General features: G+C 41.2%; 1 protein-coding gene across 2 annotated transcripts; it reads left to right on the forward strand.

Annotated features, from left to right (window-relative positions):
- Nucleotides 1-1,267: 1,267 nt before the first annotated feature.
- NUB1 (negative regulator of ubiquitin like proteins 1) lies at nucleotides 1,268-16,705 on the forward strand. Of its 2 annotated transcripts, none has more exons than XM_071734663.1 (15): nucleotides 1,268-1,339; nucleotides 3,964-4,081; nucleotides 4,168-4,329; nucleotides 6,357-6,415; nucleotides 6,994-7,064; nucleotides 7,560-7,742; nucleotides 9,285-9,373; nucleotides 10,791-10,897; nucleotides 11,741-11,927; nucleotides 12,256-12,363; nucleotides 12,535-12,687; nucleotides 13,647-13,793; nucleotides 14,070-14,165; nucleotides 14,909-15,101; nucleotides 16,031-16,705. In XM_071734663.1, exons 2-15 carry the CDS (start codon nucleotides 3,965-3,967, stop codon nucleotides 16,192-16,194), a joined length of 1,836 nt encoding a protein of 611 aa, XP_071590764.1. In that variant the 5' UTR covers nucleotides 1,268-1,339; nucleotide 3,964; the 3' UTR covers nucleotides 16,195-16,705. The 2 variants fall into 2 exon arrangements, with proteins under 2 accessions (XP_071590764.1, XP_071590763.1); XM_071734662.1 differs by lacking the exon at nucleotides 1,268-1,339 and adding an exon at nucleotides 1,402-1,635.
- Nucleotides 16,706-18,627: the final 1,922 nt, after the last annotated feature.

Below are 18,627 nucleotides of genomic sequence, written 5' to 3' on the forward strand. Positions count from 1 at the left end.
CAGTGCACCTCATTTTAAAAAGCCTTTACTGTTAACTTCTTCGTGTTTAGAGATCTTGGGACAGTAACTTTCATTGCCCTGTTAACATAGTTTCAGCTAACTTTCAAGCTTTGAACTTATGACTGTCATAAAAGCAAGGTTACTCTTATTAGTAGGCAGACTTGACTGATTTATGCACACAGGGAAGCCCAGAATCCTGAAATTCTAGTTCAGTGTCTTGTTCACAAGCTTTTGATACCTGTGAGACTCCCATTTCCAAACCTGTACTATGCAACACCCCCACTTACTTTGCATGACTGCCCAAGGAAAATGTTTACCTAAGGACAGTCCTGCAAGTTCATCCATTCTGGAATAATTAATACTCCAGTGCAATGATTTCTGACACAACAGAGCAGTTAGAATAAAATCCCTTTCCTGCTGGGACAGCTGGTTACATTAAAAAATTAACCCACGAGTTAATTACTTCTGATGTAACATATTAAAAGACATTTATGTCTTTTACAGGCACCAAAAAAGATCCCAGGAACAAGCCTCAAGCCTTTGAGGGCCTCATTCTCAAACACAACACTGAGCAGCCTACACTGTGCAGCCACAAACTCCTGCTCTAGGACATTACAATGGCTGAAAGCGACACTCCAACACTATCTCAGTTTGAGGTGTTTAGTACCAGATTTTAAACACACACACCGTGTATTCTTCCAGCCCAGCCTCTGAATCCAGGTTTTTAACAGCCAGCCCCACAACCAGGAAAAACCTTGCTGGCCACCACTGATGGGGAAATAGCAACTAACACACAGAAGCTCACCCTGATCGCTGCCCTCAAAGAGCACCAGCAAGAAAAAAAAAATGAAACCGCGCTTTAATCCTGACACCTTTCACAGCACCTCAGTCTTTAGGGAAATTATTCCTCTCGGCGCTGACAGGAATTCCACCTCCTTTTACCTCACAAACGGAGAGGCAGCAGCTAAGGGCTGGCTGCAGCGCACTCAGCTTCCTCCAGGCCCCAGTCCCCCCTGGGATCAGGGGACACTTGGCTCAGGTAGCCAAGTGCCATGGGGACCCCCACCACGTCCCAGGGGACAGACCCCCCCGGCTGGGCTACGAGACAGCACAGAGGACGGCAACGCCTGCCCCTGAGCGACACCAAACAAAGCAACGCGCCCGCCCCAGGGAAGGGCAAGAGGCCAAGATGGCGGCGGGAGGAGGGGGCCTGACTTCCACACGTCACCGAGCACCCGCCTCTTTCTCCATCCCGCGTCTTTAGGGCCTTCCGGGCTTCCGTAGGAAACGGCCGCTGCCCGGGGACCCAACGGCTGCCACCGCCGCCCCGGGGGCGCAGGTAAGCGCGAGACAGCGCCTCGGTAGGGGGCGGAGGGGCGGGGCCACCCCCAAGCTCCGCCCACCGCCCCTCAGCCGCCGCTCGGGACCGCGGGGCCGCCCCGGCCGCTCCTCCGCCTCAGGGAGGGAAGGGGGAAGGGAAGGGGTCGGGGGAAGGTTGACCTGACAGTCCCGGCGCCGGGCCCCGGGCAGGGGTTTGAGGCGGAGGTGCCCCCGTACCCTGTGGCTGCGTGAAGGCCCGAGTTCCCCTCAGAGACTGCCTGGGCCCCCCGGCCCGGTCTCCGCCGCGGGGCGCAGGTGGGTGCCTGAGGGCCGAGGCGGCGGTTGCCCCGTCCTGGCCCTGTGCCGGGGAGCGTTTCCCCCCCCTTCCAGCCCTGCCTGCTCGGCCTGGGCCCTCTTCCCACCCTGCTCAGGGACGGGGCTTGGTTGCATCAGCTCCGCTGCCCTCGTAGGAGGCTACGGGTGCGGTTTCTGAGGGCTCCCCGCGGCCGCCGGGGTTTTGGAGGTTGCTGTAAAGGATGGCGGCTTTGTGACCGTGCTTAAAAATCCCCTGGTGACACCGGTGACTGGTGGTCTCGGTGCTGTTTGTGGTTGGGGATATGTGCACTTGGGGAGGCCTTGGGATGCCCCAGGACCCCAGTTCTGGCGGTGTTTGGGTTTCCATCCTTGCATTGCGCGTCTGCCGAGTCTCTTACCCCTCCCTTAGCTCTGCAGGGATGTGTCACAGTCCTGCCAGGTCGCTTTCCTCCTTGTTGGTAGGGAAAAAATGACGTGTACTGTTTTGTTACAGAACCACTCTCAGAATCCTCTGCTCTTTCGTTCAAAAATTCGTTTTTTGAACCTTAATTATGTAATTGTTTCATTTTATGTATTTTATAAGACTTAACTGGCTTTGGAGCATGACATTTTAGTTACAGAAACGCAGGCCTGCAGTCAGAATGGCCTTTGGGAAATACCCTGATTTGTTTACTCAAAGTAATTTTAAGAAAAAGTCCCTTTCAACTGAAATTGTAACAAGAGCACTGGTAGTGTGGGCCAAGGGAAAAGTCATAAATGCATTTGCTAAGGATTCTCTTGCATTGTATTTGTGGTGAAATAGGAATTTATGATAAGTGTGAAAAGTGTGATTTATGAAATCATAGCTTTTGTATTTGTGAAACCATCATTTATTTATTTATTTATTTTATAGAGGGTTGGAAAGAATAAGTGTAAGTGGGTACTCCTGGGGTGTTCTCTGTTTTAGTAGCATAGTAAGAAACAGCAAACTTATAAAACTATAAGATAGTATTGATATAAAGATAAATGACCAGTTTATAAATGCCTTGTACTTAGAATTAAAAATCTTAAGTGCAGGTCGTAGTTTTAGACCTTAACTGGGTGCCCCAAAGCCATGGGTACGTATTTTGTTTCTTAAGTTAATGTTGAGTAGAATTATAGCAATAAAACTGTTTTTCAGCATAATCTAGGAAAATGGTGGTTACAGGTTGCTCTTGAGAACTGCCTGGCATGTTTTGGAAAAGGGGAGAAAGCTGCATAAATAAATCAAATGCTGTATTCTTCTGAAAATTGAGGATGTTGGTTGCCTTCTGTTTGCCCCAGCCCTAGAATAATAGCATGATCCCAAAAAGAAAAAGAATGCATGTTTGTCTATCCTAGTTTGGACAGACACTATACAAATTATAGCAATCAAACCATCCCCTTGCTCAGTTAATCCTTCTGATTCCTCTTCAGAACAGACTATTGGCTTTGCAGCATAAAAGATTCTTTGCAGCTCACTGAAGCTGGAGTTTAGGTATAGTTAAAAAGTAAACTTGCCACAAACTGGATGTTTGCCTGTGGGTTTTTTTTAATCTTAAACAGTTTTCCTGAGCAAGGAACAATCTTTGAAGCTGAAAAACTGGATAGAAATGTTTGATTCCTCTTTTCCATGCCCTTTTCTCCTGAAAGCTATATGCTAATAAACAAAAGTGAGAAAAAGGAACCACTTGGGGAAAAAAAGTGAAACTGATTAACCAAATGTCATTGCCAGCCTTAGTGCACATGTGTCAACACGTTAAATGCTTTTCTGTATAAAGGATTTCTTTCATGAGACTCTGTGTCCAAGAGCCAGAAGTCCCTCATGCTTTAACAAGCACATAGATTTTCTTTGGATTTTTTTTCTATTAAGGTCATTGTACCCACCTTTAGTTGCCCTCTCAGCCTTCCCTGTTTCTTGATTGTGATTTTGGTTTGGTTTGGGTTTTTTTGGTGAAGCTTGAGCAGGGCAGGTCAAGCTTCAATTCAATTACTCATGAATTTTGATGAATTGGCACCTTCTGCAATTCCAGATTACATAAAGGGTCAGGATTTGTCTTGGACTGGCAAGGTCCAACAGAGGGGGCTTCTGAAGTATTCCTCCTCCAATCCAGGTTTCACTCCCTTTCCAGTTTTCTTGTAGTAGTTTGGACTTAAGTTCTCCTCTCCACTGAAATGCATGGAATCCATTTTTGTACTCAACATTTTTTGTAGAATTCCAAAATGTGGTTTAGACTTGAAAAAGTACAGTATCTTAGTACAGGGAAGCTATATTAAAAGATTGATTACTTTTCTCTCTTTTCCCTTCCAACTGTGCTTTTGTTTTAAAAGAATGGCCCAAAAGAAGTATTTAATAGCAAAACTGACAAGTTACTTAAGAGAGGACAAAATTCAGCTGTGGAAACCACCTTATACAAATGAGAAAAAAGAAGCTGGTGAAGAGATGAAGGTAAATATTCTCTCTGCCTTGATGCCATGCATCTTCCATGTTAGACTGCTGGTGCATTTTCCCAGTTTTTCTTGGTGTTTTTCTAGGAGCTTGTACTAAAATATTCACCCAAGCTGCATATCAGTGAAACTGATACAGAGAATATGCTTGAAGAAATACGGTGTAAAGCAATTGAGCGTGGAACAGGAAATGAAAACTTTAAAGTGACTGGGATTGCAAGGCTTGATATATATCTGCCTCGTAGAAAAGTAAGTGGCTTTGGAGACAATCAGGAATAAGTTACTTTGCTTTGATCACCTTTTCCATTCCAGAGCTGTGTCTAACACAAATGTTTTCACTTCTTCAACCTCTTCAGGTGTTTTGTATGAGAGCTGTGTTAGGTATATAAAATATGGGGAGTGGAGGGGTTCCATGGGTATGTTTCTGTTTCCCAGGTTTCCCATTATCTTATGGGAAGATAATACTGGGAGATCAGTAATTGTCTTTCTCCTGGGATTTAACAAGAAATTATCTTTCAGTTAAGAGTAAATTAGATTTAAGTGTCTGTCTGCTTCAGCTTGGTTCCTTCCAACATAACTGTTCACATTACCAGTAAAGAGCAGTTGTATTTTTTCAGCTGTAGAATACTTAAAGTTGAATTAGCATATGAATGTCACTGTATTACCACAGCTTTTGTTTAAATGACAGCTATAATTCCCAAAAAACATCTTCAAGTGCAATAAGTAACTCGAATTTGGTATCATCTTAGGCCATGTATGGCTAATAACACAGAAAAGAACTCCTTTAGCTTTTAACAGTGGCATGTGACAATGTTCTTAGTGATGGCATTATCCTTGTGAAACTATTGCAGCACAGGCAGCTGTACTAAACTTACTTTAAAATAGTTCAGTGTATGTCCAGTGTTTGAACTTGGAAACGAGAAGCAGGATTTACTGTTGTGGTGGTACACATGCTCTTCTGTAAATAAGGCTCCTCAAAGCTTCTCAGAGATAGAAGTGAATGTAGCTTTGCCCTTTTAAACCCAGGCTTCAATCTCTAGGTTTAAAAATAAAATATGCCTGAATAATGATGTGAGTCTAATTAAATCAGTGTCAGGCTGGTCACCCCACCAGGTTCTGTGGCTACATCTGCCTTACTCAGCTAAACAAGGGTTGGGGACTGGCTGGCTGCTGTTTGGTGGCTGTCAGGCTGTCAGTGTGTGCTCTCAGGCAGTGTAGCCCAGGCCCTGGTATCCTGTGTGGGGGCTGCCACAAGCCAGGGACCCATCTCAAATGGCACTTTGGACACAGCTGCTCTGCTTTGAAGTTTAAAAGGATTCAACCCTATGGATGGGAAGTGTGCTGTGTCACAGGACAGAGAGCAGACCCTTGGTTTGGCCTCTTAACTTGGAGTGTGTCCCCCTTAGAACTGTCTCAGATCACTTCCTAGTTTTGTTCTTGTACAGAAGCAGCATCTTCCCCGGTGCTGGATTTCTTCGTTCACCCTGGTAACCATGAAAGATAAGTTCTTCATTTAGGTGTGGTTAAAGGTTGTGGTCTTATTATCAGCAACAGAAGAAAATGTTCAGTCTGGAAAAGGGCAGTGTTTTGAGTTTTATTTCTGAAGATCTTGGATGGTAAATTATGCTTCTGAAGGACTTTTTTTTTTTCATTTTTTGTTTTGGTTTGTTTTTTGTTTTTGTTTTTTGTTTTTGTTTTTAAACTAAATTTCTGAAAACACAGCACAGTCATAATTATTCTCTCTCCTATAGTGAAAAATAATTTCTGGGGCATGTGATGGGACAAAGGGTAGATACTGTTAAGTGATTGCCAGGCAGTTAAATAAATAGTTTCATAATTCCTCTTTAAAATGCTGCTGGGCATAGGGGAATTAATTAATTGAAAATTCCAGTTTATTTAATCTGAGACCAGAGACACTAACAGGAATTAATCATAACTTAGCCAGTCACAGGTGAGTGGCATAATTACAAAGCAGAGTTAAGATTAGAAGTGCATAATTAAGTTACTCAGTTAAAATTGTTTAGTTCTGAATTCAGATTTATCTAAATCTGAATCTTCTGCTGTTACAATGCTTATTTTTAGCACTAAATAGCAAATACAAGATTCCCTGCTCAGAAATTGCTAATATGTATACCCAACCATAACCTGTTAACATGATTATTTGAAAAAGAAGTTGAAGTTGTAAAAAATATTCATTAAGAAAATGTGCAAAGTATCTTGATACCATGCTTTTTTCATTTCTTCCTTCTTTCCCCCTCCAAATATAATTACTGCAGAGCAGGAAAATCCCACTGGAAACTAACCTGTTCATCACAGGCAAGGAGCTCAGATCACAGTAAGTGTAATCACCCTTGGTTCTTATCTAATGAGGTAGCATTCTGCCATACAGTACTAAACAGAAAAGACAAACAGTGTGCTGTTAGTTTGATACAAGCTTTTTCAGAGCATGTGTTTGTTCAGTATGTCTGAATAGGATGTCCAGTGCCCCTGTAGGGCAGTTCTTCATGATAGGAGCTGTAGTTTGACAGATAAAAAACAGGGAAGTTGCAGCTGTGGAAGAAACAAGCTGTAAATCCCCAGCAAGTACCTGAGAAAGGACTTGATATCAGTATTCCAAATCTGTTACTAGGTAGGACATCTGATCAGTGAACACAGTTTCTCTTTGTGTTTTTAAGCTTAATAAAATGATATTCTTTTCTATCTGTTTTGCTTTTTCTCTTTCTGTGTCCCACATTTTCCTTATATGGTACACAAAGTTTTCTGATGATGTTATTTTACTTCTAGCAACCTTTTCTAGCAAAAGTTTTAAGCCAGTTATGAGTAAACTCACATTCAAGTTTTAGTGCTATTGTAACAGAAATATTGCCTAACCTTCCACATTTATATTCATGGATTAAATTCTCTATTTCACAGGATAGCACAGGAACATGCATTAAAAGAAAATTCTATCAAAATAATAATAAATAAGAAGCAGCTTGACTTGGGTATGTATCTCTAGTTGCATATACTTTTATGATATTTTTCTAGTTTACTGATTCTCTAAAAAAAAATTGTCTTGCAGCTCTGTTAATTTCAGAAATTCCAAAGGAATAACAGGGAATGTGATAAGCTATTATGATGAAAATTTTTAGACAGAGCAGTTACAAGTGTTACAAATCCATTTTCAGGGATTGAAACACTGAAAATGCATGTTGAAGAGAAACACTAAATTCCCTCCAACTATATTTTACACCAGCACATTAAAAAACTTTTTGTAATACTTTGCACATGTTCAACTTGTCAGACCTTGCAGGAAGTGGTGACAACAACTTTGTCTTTATTCATGACCCAGGCATCTGACATATTTATTTTCCTTAAAATCTGTAAGAATTAGAGTCATGGAATTGACAATAGGAACTTGGACTTGATTCTCAATTGTACAATGTATATGGGCTGTCTTCTAGCCCAGAGTATTGTGTTCATCATACTCTATTTTGCAGGCAAAACCCTGGAAGACCAGGGTGTAACACACAATGCAAAAGTGATGGTGCTTCAACTGGAACAGAGTGATGAGGAAACTAAAAGAAAAGTTCAGGAAGAAGAACTGCAGTGCAAGAAAGAAAAAGAAATAAATGACAAGATGCAAAGGACTAGGAAGGGTTTGGAAATTCTAGCAGAGAGAGGTAAGGGAGACTGAGCATTTTTTTGTGGGGTGGAGTTGGGTGTTAATTAATTCTTGACATCAAACATTGTCTTCTCAAGTGGACTCTGAACACAGAAGAGCATCTGTACCATGGTTGGATTTCAGTTCATGCCTTTCTAGGTTTCTACCTACTTGAAAACCAGATTTTAAGTTGACTAAAACTTCCTCTTCTATTCCAACTCTTCTGTGATTTCTTAGACAATTAGAATGCTAGATTTAGTACTTTGAGAAAGATACAATATGAATCAATTATTATTTAATTGGTACTTGACAGTTAAGGGACTGATGACTCCTGAGAACAGGCTTTAAATTATGGTAGAGATAAGCACAGTGGAATAATGTTTTGGAAGTCATTACACACTTTTTTGTAGTTTACCTCAGATATGGGTGTGTGTAACCATGGTTTCATTGTGCAGAACAGCTCACTTGTCATTCTCATCTGTAACGTGGCTGTTCTGTTCTCACTGCATTTGATGTTGATTGCTGGAAACTCTGGATCAAGTTAAAGGAATACAGTCAATTTAACAATAAAAATTTTCAAAATGAGGTGATGTTTGGGAATTGCATTGCTTCATTGTGAGTTTAAATCACTTCTCTATTTTATTGTTTCAAAAATCACAAACAAGAAACCCTGGAACTGAGTATATAATTAATTCCTGCCACATGCAAAAGGACCTGAACAAAGCTTCTTTTAACAATCAGTGACAGCCTGTTTCTTACTGTAATGTCAGATTTTGAACAATTGAAAAAATTCTTCCTTTTATGGACTGAAGGAGCAATTTAGACCTCAGCCCTTGAATCCTGTGTAGGGTCTCTTTAAGGTATTTACCTGAGCTGTCAGTTAGGACAATGCCAGAGTATTGAGTGGGGTTCATATTGAGCTCGAAGGCTGAAGGTTCTGTGTGAAGTGTAGAAAGGATTTAACAACCCTTTTGTTTCATTTGAGAAAAATTGTAGGGCAAAAGCTTTTAATCTCAGCAAACTCCCTCATAACTGTCTTTTGTTTACAAGAAAAGCCTCTTTTCATTTTAAATCAGATGGAAGTGAAAACAAAATTGGTAGTTTCGTTATAAGCATTAAACATGTTGGGAAAGAAAAATACTGAGCTGTATTTTATTATTGAGTTTTTCAGTTTTATCAACTCTATTCAGTTGTGAGGGTTTTTTTATTCTCTGCTTTATTTGATATAACACTTGACATGCTTTATTGTGAAAAATGGAGGTATTTTGTCTTCTGCAAAATATTTTTTACAATTCATGTGCCTTTCAATGAGTTGAAATTCCTGGATGAACAAAGCCTTTATCTTAGTGACCTTTCTAAAATTCCTTAAGTTTGTCTCTTCAGGGCCATTGTTGGTAGGTATGTCCAAACAAACCATGCATGCAGCCTTTATATGTAATTCTGATTTTTTTTGTTTGTTTGCTTTTTTGTTTAATGACTTACTGACAGAAAGTCATGATAGTAGAGTTACTCTGTTGAGGTGTGATACTTTAAATTTAAACTTCTTTTTCTTATCTTTCAGAGGAGAACTTTGATCCAGATTCTGTTCCATATCTAGATATAGCTAATCAGAAGGGAAGGTCAATTGAGATTCCTCCTCAAGCTAAAAAAGTAGGTAAAAGTATCTTAAAAATCTACTAAGATGGCTTTTCATGGCTTGACTCAATGTTTGCTGAAGCATTTCAGATACTGGGTTGAAATTCAGACAGATGTTTTGGTATAGAACTCTGGGTCCAGTAGATGCTTGCTTAACAGAAATAATTTTGAAACAAAATTGAGGTAGATTTCTACAATTGGGAATACTTCAGTCATCTGGAAAATGACCTCTGATTGTTGATCTAATTGCAAGTCTAATCTTGCACTGTGTGTTCCATATGTTTTGTGTGTATGTTTTAAGATGAATTTTGTCATATCCTAGCACATACTTTAAATTTTGGTCAACTTAGAATAGCATGAAAATAACTTGTTCATTAGACCTCAGTTTCAGTTGGAAACTCAGTAAGTCTTTGAGAATCAGATACTTTTCAAATAATTTTGAGATACTTCTCACTGTAACCCATCTCAAATTTAAATTTGTTCACCATTTAAGAAAGTTCCAAATTCTCAAATGAAAATATCAATGGTTGGGAGGTTGGGTTGAATTACAGTAGGGGTGAGATACCTGATGCTTGCTGCTGAAACAGAAGAGTAGTGATAGGTGCTATCCTTTGAGATTGCTGGATTTTCTGAAGTTAAATAAAAATCTACAAATACTTGGGTTTAGACCTAGAAACAAAAAAAAAAACAAACAACCCACCTCTGGAAGAAATAAGCAGGCCTCAGCTTATGCTAGGTACTGCTTGAGGGTTTTTTTGTGGTGTACTGTGTTTTCTGCATCATCTGGAGTTTCTGGATGATTGGAATAACAGCTGCCCTTTCCCTCCCCTGTGCTGAGGAAGTGCTGAAACCAGTCACTCACCCCAAGAGTTAAAGCATCAAGTGTTCAAGTGCACCAGATCTCACCAGTACTGATCAGGGGTGAGAAGTACTGCAGGTTGTTTCTATCCAAAAATATTATTTAGCTTTACATCTGTCATACTGCAGGAACGAGTCACATTCAGAATTTATTTTTGAGTTCTGTGGTCTTGCAGGAGGAGAATGTTAAGGTTTTACAAGATGTCTGTAATAACAAATCTAAACAACTTCAATGCTGTTAGGAAGTGCAGCACCCAGGAAAAGAATTAGCTTTTTTTCAGTCATCATTGAAAATCTGTCTAGGGTTGCATTCTTAAAATAAACTTGGTGCAATGCTTCATGTGTCAGTAACATTCTTTGCTTTTAATCAGACAATATCAAACGTTAGCAGATGGGAGAGAAGTGAGAAGCTATGTGAAATAGTACTACTCTTACAGAACAGATACAATGGTATTTTTCTAGGAAGAAAAAAGTCTCTGATGGATTACCTAGCTATTGGTGATTGGTTGTTGTTTTTTAAGTTATAAAAATGAGTTGGGGAGGTGCAAGGAAGAGTCTTAATCTGCTTTTCTAGGCACTTGTGCTGGCAATGGGTTATCACGAGAAGGGAAGAGCATTAATGAAGAAAAAAGAATATGAAATAGCACTGCCATATTTGTTGGATGCTGATAAACACTTCTGGTAAGAACCTTTTTGAGTCCTCGTGTCCCTCTTTGCTAACCAAATACAGGAATAACATTGGCTCTACCTGTGCATATAAATCAGGGCCTGTTTTGCCCAGGATTACTTCATACCCTCTCTGCAGATGGGAAACAGCAGACAAAGGCCCTGACTTGCTTACTCAAAGACAGGTAGCTGCATGTAGAACACCTGAAACAGATACAGCCACTGGGCAACTTTCATATCAACCTAAACAGAAACTGTCAATATTCTTGTACTAGGCTATAAATAACATTAGTTTGAGGGACAGTTACAGATACTCTCTGAGGCTGAGGTTAGTAACCATACCAGGCTTTCTGCAGGTAAACTACTTTCTTGTCAGCAATCAGGAGCCCCAAGCTGCCCTTTATACATCCCCAAAAGTGATACTGTCCCCATCTGGTTCTCATATATATATATATATATGCACGTGCAAGGAGACTGGAACAGGACTCTGCATGTTCTTGTGCACTATGGAACACAGCTTCTCTGTCCTCTCAAAGATTACACAGGGTTTAATTCCATCCTGGTTTAGAAGAGATGCTATCTTAAATAGTGACAAGATGAGCTGTGACAACTATAATTCTTTGAGGTGCAGTGTTATGTGTCCAGTGTCTCCATTGAATGTGATGGGAGATCAGTGCTTTGATAAAGTTCACTGACCACAGTTTGCTGGGTCAAAAACCAAGCGTGTGGTTTCTCAAACATGCGAGTTTAATTAGTGCTAAAACACTAATGAAACACTGTTTCATTAGTGCTAAAAAGTATGTGGAAAACATAACCTCTCCCCCCCAAAAAAACCCAAGTAATTGTTTTATTTTCTAGTGAGTGTAGCACAGAACTGCTGAACACTGTTGATAATTATGCAGTGCTGCAGCTGGACATAGTGTGGTGCTACTTCCGCCTGGAGCAGCTGGACTGCCTGGATGATGCAGAGAAAAAGTTGTCCACAGCACATAGATGCTTCCAGAGGTGCTATGGGGAGAACCACGAAAGACTTATTGATATCAAAGTATGTCCATTTTGATCTAATTGTTACTGTTCAAGTATTTATTCAGTTACTGTTCAAGTATTAGAAGACTTGTAGGTGTTTTTAAAGTTTTCTCATGCCTCCTCAGCCTGTTGTGTAATTGCTGGCACAGTTATGGCATTGGACCTGACATAAGGGTCATGGCAAACATTAATTTTTATACATAATCAGTGTTTTAGGTACAATACTTTATTTGCATACAAAGTGTAATGTATTAGTAACTATATTTTCTTTTTAAACATGTAAAGTGTTCTGTTGATACTGAATTGATGTTCTACTCTTTGCTTCTCTTGTTGAAACAATTCTTTAGGGAAGTTATGGTCGTGAGAAGGTTTTATTTCTACGGCTTTACCTCCTCCAAGGAATAGGACACTATCACAGTGGCAGAGAGAAGGAGGCTGCTGAGTATATTCAGAAGGTAAGAAACCATTAGGTAAAACTTCCAAGTCCTTCACAGCTCCTGTGTTTGGGCTCTGTTTTGCACCTTCTCCCTGTTATTTGCTTACTTTAAAAACTGGAGAGACTCTTTTTTGTTGTTTGTATATTAGTAACAGTGTAAACTGTATTGTTTTGTTTCTCCTATATACAGGCATCTTGTTTATATGAAGAGCTGTCCATAGATCCTGATAAAGTTGATCAGCTGTCACTCCTGGGATTCTCTGAACAAGAAGCTCGCCTTGCCCTGCGAGCATGCCATGGGGATGTGGAGCATGCTGCCAATCTTATCACCAACAGGAGAGAGGTATGGTGCAGTGAAAGTATTAAATCAGGGATCATTTTAGTTGGGTTGTCCATTGGATCATGTTTTGGGTCTAAAATTAAGCACTTCAGTTATCTTGTTTTGGCACCGTTAGTGTAACGGACAGTTTGACATCTGTTACCACGAGTTTGAAACCAAAATTTAGTACAACAAGGGAAGGTCTGTCCCAAAACAGATGAGATGAGAGAGACAAAGACCTGTGGTTGTACCATAGAGGCACATAGGAAACTTCTGCACCAGTGTTTGTTAGTCAGCAATGCTCCTTACAGGGACAAAAACAGTGACCAAGGTGCCACTCCTGGGCTTGGCTGATCTGAAAGACAAGAGACTGCGCAATAAAGTGCTATGAGGGCACCCATCAAGCTGCTCCTTATTATGGCTTTGGACTTGGAAGATCCAGGAGGAGAGAAGGATTATTTTTTTTCCTGTGCTGTAGTGAAGGAAGCTAAAGTCTTGTCCAGGTCTGAAGTGCCTGAAGTAACATTTGGTAAGCTGGGGGAGTTGGCACTTCCAGACTTCAGACAGTGAAATGTGGACAAAAAAGTCAAATGGCTGAGAGAGAGTGGCTGAACAGAACTCCTTGGCTTCGTGCCCAGTTCTGACTGTGTGTCCTTGGCAAGTCTTCTCTGCAGGCCCATCTGCCAGGCAGGTTTATCACTTACCACACGGGGCCCATAATAGCTGTGATAGCAGAGGATCTGATCTGCAGAGGCTGCGGAGCGGAAGCACGGCAGCAGTGCTGGCTGGTGCAAGTGCAGCTTTATTTAGTAACGAGTGTCTGGCAGCACAGTCTGTATTAAAAAAAAAAAAAAAAACATTAAAAATCCCTTTGCCTCAAGAGATTCAAACTCAAAGAAGTAAATCTAAGAAATGCTGTATGCACAGGGGAAGCTGAAGCATTCCCATGCACAGTGAGCTTTGTAATGGCTCTGTTCTTGCAGGAAAAGGCACAGATAAGGAGGGAAGAGAGAGCTAAAAGAAGGCAGCGACTGGAAGACATAAACACTTTGAAAAGTATGGGCTATTCAGAGAGAGCTGCTCAAGTAGCTCTTCGTAATACTCATGGAAACTTGGACCAAGCCTTTAAGGTAAGTGATTTTCAGAACTAGTACTTTTGTACAAAAAAAAAAATCCTTGTTTGTTTTTTTTATCTATTTTGTAGCACATTATTTTGTAGTCTGTATTTGTTAGTTCACAGCTACCTTTTCTGAACTGTAAGCACTGAACTTTCTGACCCAGTGAATCAGATATCATTTAAGTCAGCTGAGGTTTGCTTAGGTCAGTTATTGGGCTAAATATACATTCATACAGAGGACTACTGTATTTCTATTGCTGTCTTCTGATCCCTCTCTGTCTTATTGTAGTTTATCCTTGATAACCCAGAGTTACTGTTGGAAGATGATGATGATGATCCTGTGGCCATGGACCAGTTTCAAGTTTCCCAGGAAAGTATTGATCAAGTAAGTTAGGCCTTTGGCTTTCTTAGGACTTGGTTGTCTTGTTTCTGAATTATGCCTTCAAACACACCAGATATTCCTCAAGCAAAGCTGTATAAATTTTCTCTGACCCATGTCACTCAAGCTGTCACACTTCCTCTGTCTGGCATCTGTTCTTCATGGTGAAGTCACACTTGGGCTAAAATGTCATTTCTGTGCACCTCCTGCCTATTACACAAAGCTGTCACCCACAGATATGAAGCAAAGTCTGTGCACTCTAATGCTCTGTCCTAAAAAAGACAGTAAAGGAGAAATTCATGCAAACTCTAAAAGCTGCAGTGCACAAAGGGAAGAGTTGGGGTGTTTCTCATCATAGGCTGCCTGCTCTTAAGCAGTTAGTGTGGCTGTGTAATCAGTATCAGGCAAGAAAACTGCATTGGCCAGGAAAAGTAAATAGCATGGGCACTCTTCTGATGTGCTGGAGTGCTTTGAAGTTTCCTTTTGAAAAACAGAAAAATAATTGGTCTGATACTAAACAAGAGGCTTTTGAATCTGGTTAACATCCCCATTCATTCAGTAGGTCACTGCCCTGCTGTTAACTGTTCCAGTAAACCAGTCAGTGTCCTGGAATTCCTGGCATTCAGCACTTTCCCCTTTGCAAGAGGAATGACTATCAGATGCAGTCAGATTCCTGTCAGACCCTGCTGCTGGATGAGCTTGCATTTCTCCAGAATTTTTAATTTGTTCTTTTTTCCCCCCTCCTGTAGCTGACATATATGGGCTTCAGCCGTGAGTCGGCAGAGCAAGCTTTAAAGATCTTTAAAGGCAACATCCACTTAGCTTCCCAAACCCTTGCTCATTATGGGGGAGTTCTTCCTGCTTCACTGCTTCTGTCTCCAGAAGGGTCCAGTCCATCAGAAGAATCAACTTCATCAAAAGATTCACCTACTGAGTCTGCAGGTAAGAAGTAAGAAGGTAAGAAGAGAGGGCAGGGGGCAGACAGCTCATCTGGATCTTGTACAGAATCATTAAATGGTGGCAGAGGGCCATGGCAGAGGGCCTTGAGTCGTGCCTCAATACTGTTATCAGTAACACAGTTATAGACAAGGCCTCCATGACTCCAGATAATCTATAGCCCCAGCAGCCAGTGGCAGCCCTACATGGAACCGTAAAGTACATTATCAGCTGCAGTGCATAAAGTGGATATAGCCCAGAAGAAAGGGGCAACCTTCAGAGGTATCCTGGCAAGGGCTGAGTGGAAATGGCTGCTGAATGGCTTGTGGCTTTGGCACACAAGGCTGGAGGCCTTAAGTGTCTGCATCTTCATTTCCCCAGTGAGGAGCACATGGCCCTCTCCAGCTCACAAGCAATTCCAGCCTCTCCCTTCAGGTGGTCTTTGTGCCACACCAATTCTCTTGAAAAGCAAACCCACCTCTCCCTGTCCATAATTGTTCCCAAACCAAGTACTGAGTTGCTGGAGCATGTTCCCTGAACCTTCCACTGATAATGATTTCTTTTTTCACTTGCTGAGTTCTGACCACTAGGAAGTTTATTCCAAATCTGTGCTGTACAGTCAGCTGATTTGACCACATCCTTCTGCCCCTTACATGGTAGAACTGTAATTAATACTCAGCATTTAGCAAAGAGGAAATGTGCACATACTGGCTCTTCCGTTATTTGTCAGAGCTGTAGTGATCCCTGTTGTAGAACCAAGGGCCTTCCTGCAGCTTTAAGTATGAGGAAAAAAAAAAAGCCATCCTGCAATGTCCTTTTCTGATTTATTTTGGCTGGGGTAGTTTTACAGTACCAGACTCACAGAGCAGTTGTGCTGATGAAAGAAGCAAAGTACCACAGGCATTGAATTCACCTCTGTGTTTCTTTGCTGGAAGGTTCTTCCAGTTTACCAACTGATGAAGACATGGAGAATGATGCAGTCAATGAAATCCTAGAGGATATTCCTGAACATGAAGAGGATTATCTGGATTTAACACTGGAGGAAGAGGAACAGATCATTCATGAATACTTATCCTATATACAAGTACCACAGCATTAAATCTCATTACATCTTCTCCAGTTACATGTATTTACCTTGACAAACCGTGTTTGGATTATAAATGCACCTTCAGCTTATCTCCTAATAAATGCCTTGAATTCAGGTGAACCATGGGTGGAACACTTAATTCCTGCTTATTTATAGATCTGCTTAAAGCCTACATTTGTGATACATTGTAACTTATTGTCATAGCAGAAAAATAGAAACATTTATTTTCAAAAGCAAATTTAATAGAACTAAACTATATTTTTTATTGTGAAATAAGTTAATTCACTTAGTATTCAAGACAAGAAGCATTTCTATACCATTTTAAAATAACAGCTTTAAAACAAATGAGTTTGTAAATCAGAAACCTAGCTCCTGAGATGATAAGAGGTATCAACTTACAAACTTCTTATGAAAAATTTCTAAGAGACCTGTATGTATCTGTTGTGCATGGATTTATACAGCGTTCTGCTTGTCACTTCATGTGGATGTTATGCAGGCAATAAAGGTAACCATGTGCTGCTTCTGCTGCTGGTCTGGAGTTTTCTATGCTTTGGTTTGGAGAACCAGTAGGAACTACCTGGCAGAGACCTGTGCAGCCCTATTGCATTTTATAACTAAATCACCAGTGTCCCCCAGCAGCAACTCTTAACCTCTTGCAGGTGTAGGCTTTAAGACTGCTGAATTTCATGAGGACTGCACATTCTTCTTTAATCAGTCCCTGAACCAAATTTTGTTCAACAGCTCTGTCGTTGTTCCCAGCTTCAGCATTTTGGAGAAGTATTTTTGGGGGTTTATGTGTGTTTTATAATACCCGATTTTTTTTCTATGGAAGCATGTTATTTCACTGGGAACAGAAGCTCCCCTGCTTGTCAGCGTTTCTTAAAAGTGGTTTCTTTGCATCCTGTAGCTTCAGTCTCACGGCAGAGGGAGCTCATGGCGCGTCTGCTCCGGCATGGGCTGGAGCTGGTGAGAAAAGGAGAACCGGCCCTGGTCTCTGCTCAGAGCGGGGGCTGACAGTAGCTGCTGGAAAATGCGATGTCTGGTGAGAGTTTATTCTTACCCAGCACTTATCAGTGGCGAAATGAGGGCCCCTGAACTCTTGTGAGGGAGAGCAAGATGGTGAAAGGTGCAGAACTTTGGCCTGCAAAACAACTGCTTGGTTGCAGTGGATGAACTGAAAGAGGCTTCAGTTGGGGATGTTCTTCCCCATGGCAGCCTTACCCAAGGACAGCAAAAAGCAGGGAGTAATTACACTGGAATTATTTGTATTTTGTACTTATGCATTCTATGGAAATTCAGTTAGTTCTGTATCTTCTTCCAGAAGACAGTAAGATGAGTTTCTGAGGAAAAAATGGGCACCATCACCCATTGTATCTTGTTACTCTATAGGACAGCACTTAGGAACCACTGGACAAAGTGCAGCACAAAGCTGCACATACACAATAATTGAAAAGGAGAAAAACAGCCAGAGGGTTTTATGTAGTTTTAACAAGAAGTAAGTAGGAAAGCACAAATTTATTCCTTCCTTCAGCCAGAGGGGGTTCCCAAACCTACTGGCATTCCAGCTTGCCCAAAGGCAGTGCTGGGCTGTACAGGCAGTGTTCCTCCTCTTTGAAGTGGCTTGCACAGCAAACTGGCAGTGACAAGAAGTGAACGTTTGTCCTTGAGGGATTTAAAATTAGCATCATAACATGCAGTGCTTGCCAGAGAAACCATTCCTCAGTGATGTAATCCTGCCAGCACTGCCCCCTAGAAACTCTGTGTGAGGTTTTAAGTGACCAGCAGGGCAGGAGTCATTGTCCAAATTTTAACTTAATTTTGACCATGTATTTTGAGACATTGTAATAAGTTTAGCAACAAGCAGAAGTGATAATGACTCATTAATTCCACTCTGAGATCCATGCCTATTAAATCCATTTGCTAATTCTATGTGCAGCTGCTCTAGAGGCCAGATAAGCTCTCATGTCTAACATACTGTGTGCAAAGTTTTAAACAAAAGGTATAAGCACAGACCATCTGTGCAACTCCATCCATCTCTGCTAGGGGCCTCCTACTTGGCACTGACCTCATATGCAAAATACAAATAAAATTAGCTGCATACCAAGCCATCACCCCAGCAACCACAGGCCACTGTCTCATAAACATTTCCCACAGGGCCAGTACTGAGCTGCAACAACACGACCAAGAGGCTTAGAGTGGAATTAAGTCTCCACTATGCAGATAAACTCCCAAATTAGTCTCTCTTGGTAGGCATTTAACATAATTAAAATTCTGGTTCCTCCTAGATGCCAGGTAGGAGCTAACGAAGCTGCTGAGCAGGAGAGGTGAGCAGGGTGCAGAGCAGAAGTGACAGACAGCACCCAATGATGCAGTGTTACAGCTTCAGAGCAGGAGGCTCTGGTGCCACCACAGCAATCACTGAGCCAGGTGTCTGGTTCTTCATCA

This window comes from Heliangelus exortis, chromosome 2 (assembly GCF_036169615.1).
Source record: "Heliangelus exortis chromosome 2, bHelExo1.hap1, whole genome shotgun sequence".
Classification (NCBI taxonomy): domain Eukaryota; kingdom Metazoa; phylum Chordata; class Aves; order Apodiformes; family Trochilidae; genus Heliangelus; species Heliangelus exortis.

What these genes read in the sequence shown, in the direction of transcription:
- NUB1 (XM_071734663.1), top strand. Translation starts at nt 3,965, where the DNA reads ATGGCCCAAAAGAAGTATTTAATAGCAAAACTGACAAGTTACTTAAGA. An exon ending in GATGCTGATAAACACTTCTG is followed by an intron (nt 10,898 to 11,740) that starts GTAAGAACCTTT and finishes TTTATTTTCTAG; the next exon opens with TGAGTGTAGCACAGAACTGC. An exon ending in CTGCTGAGTATATTCAGAAG is followed by an intron (nt 12,364 to 12,534) that starts GTAAGAAACCAT and finishes TCCTATATACAG; the next exon opens with GCATCTTGTTTATATGAAGA.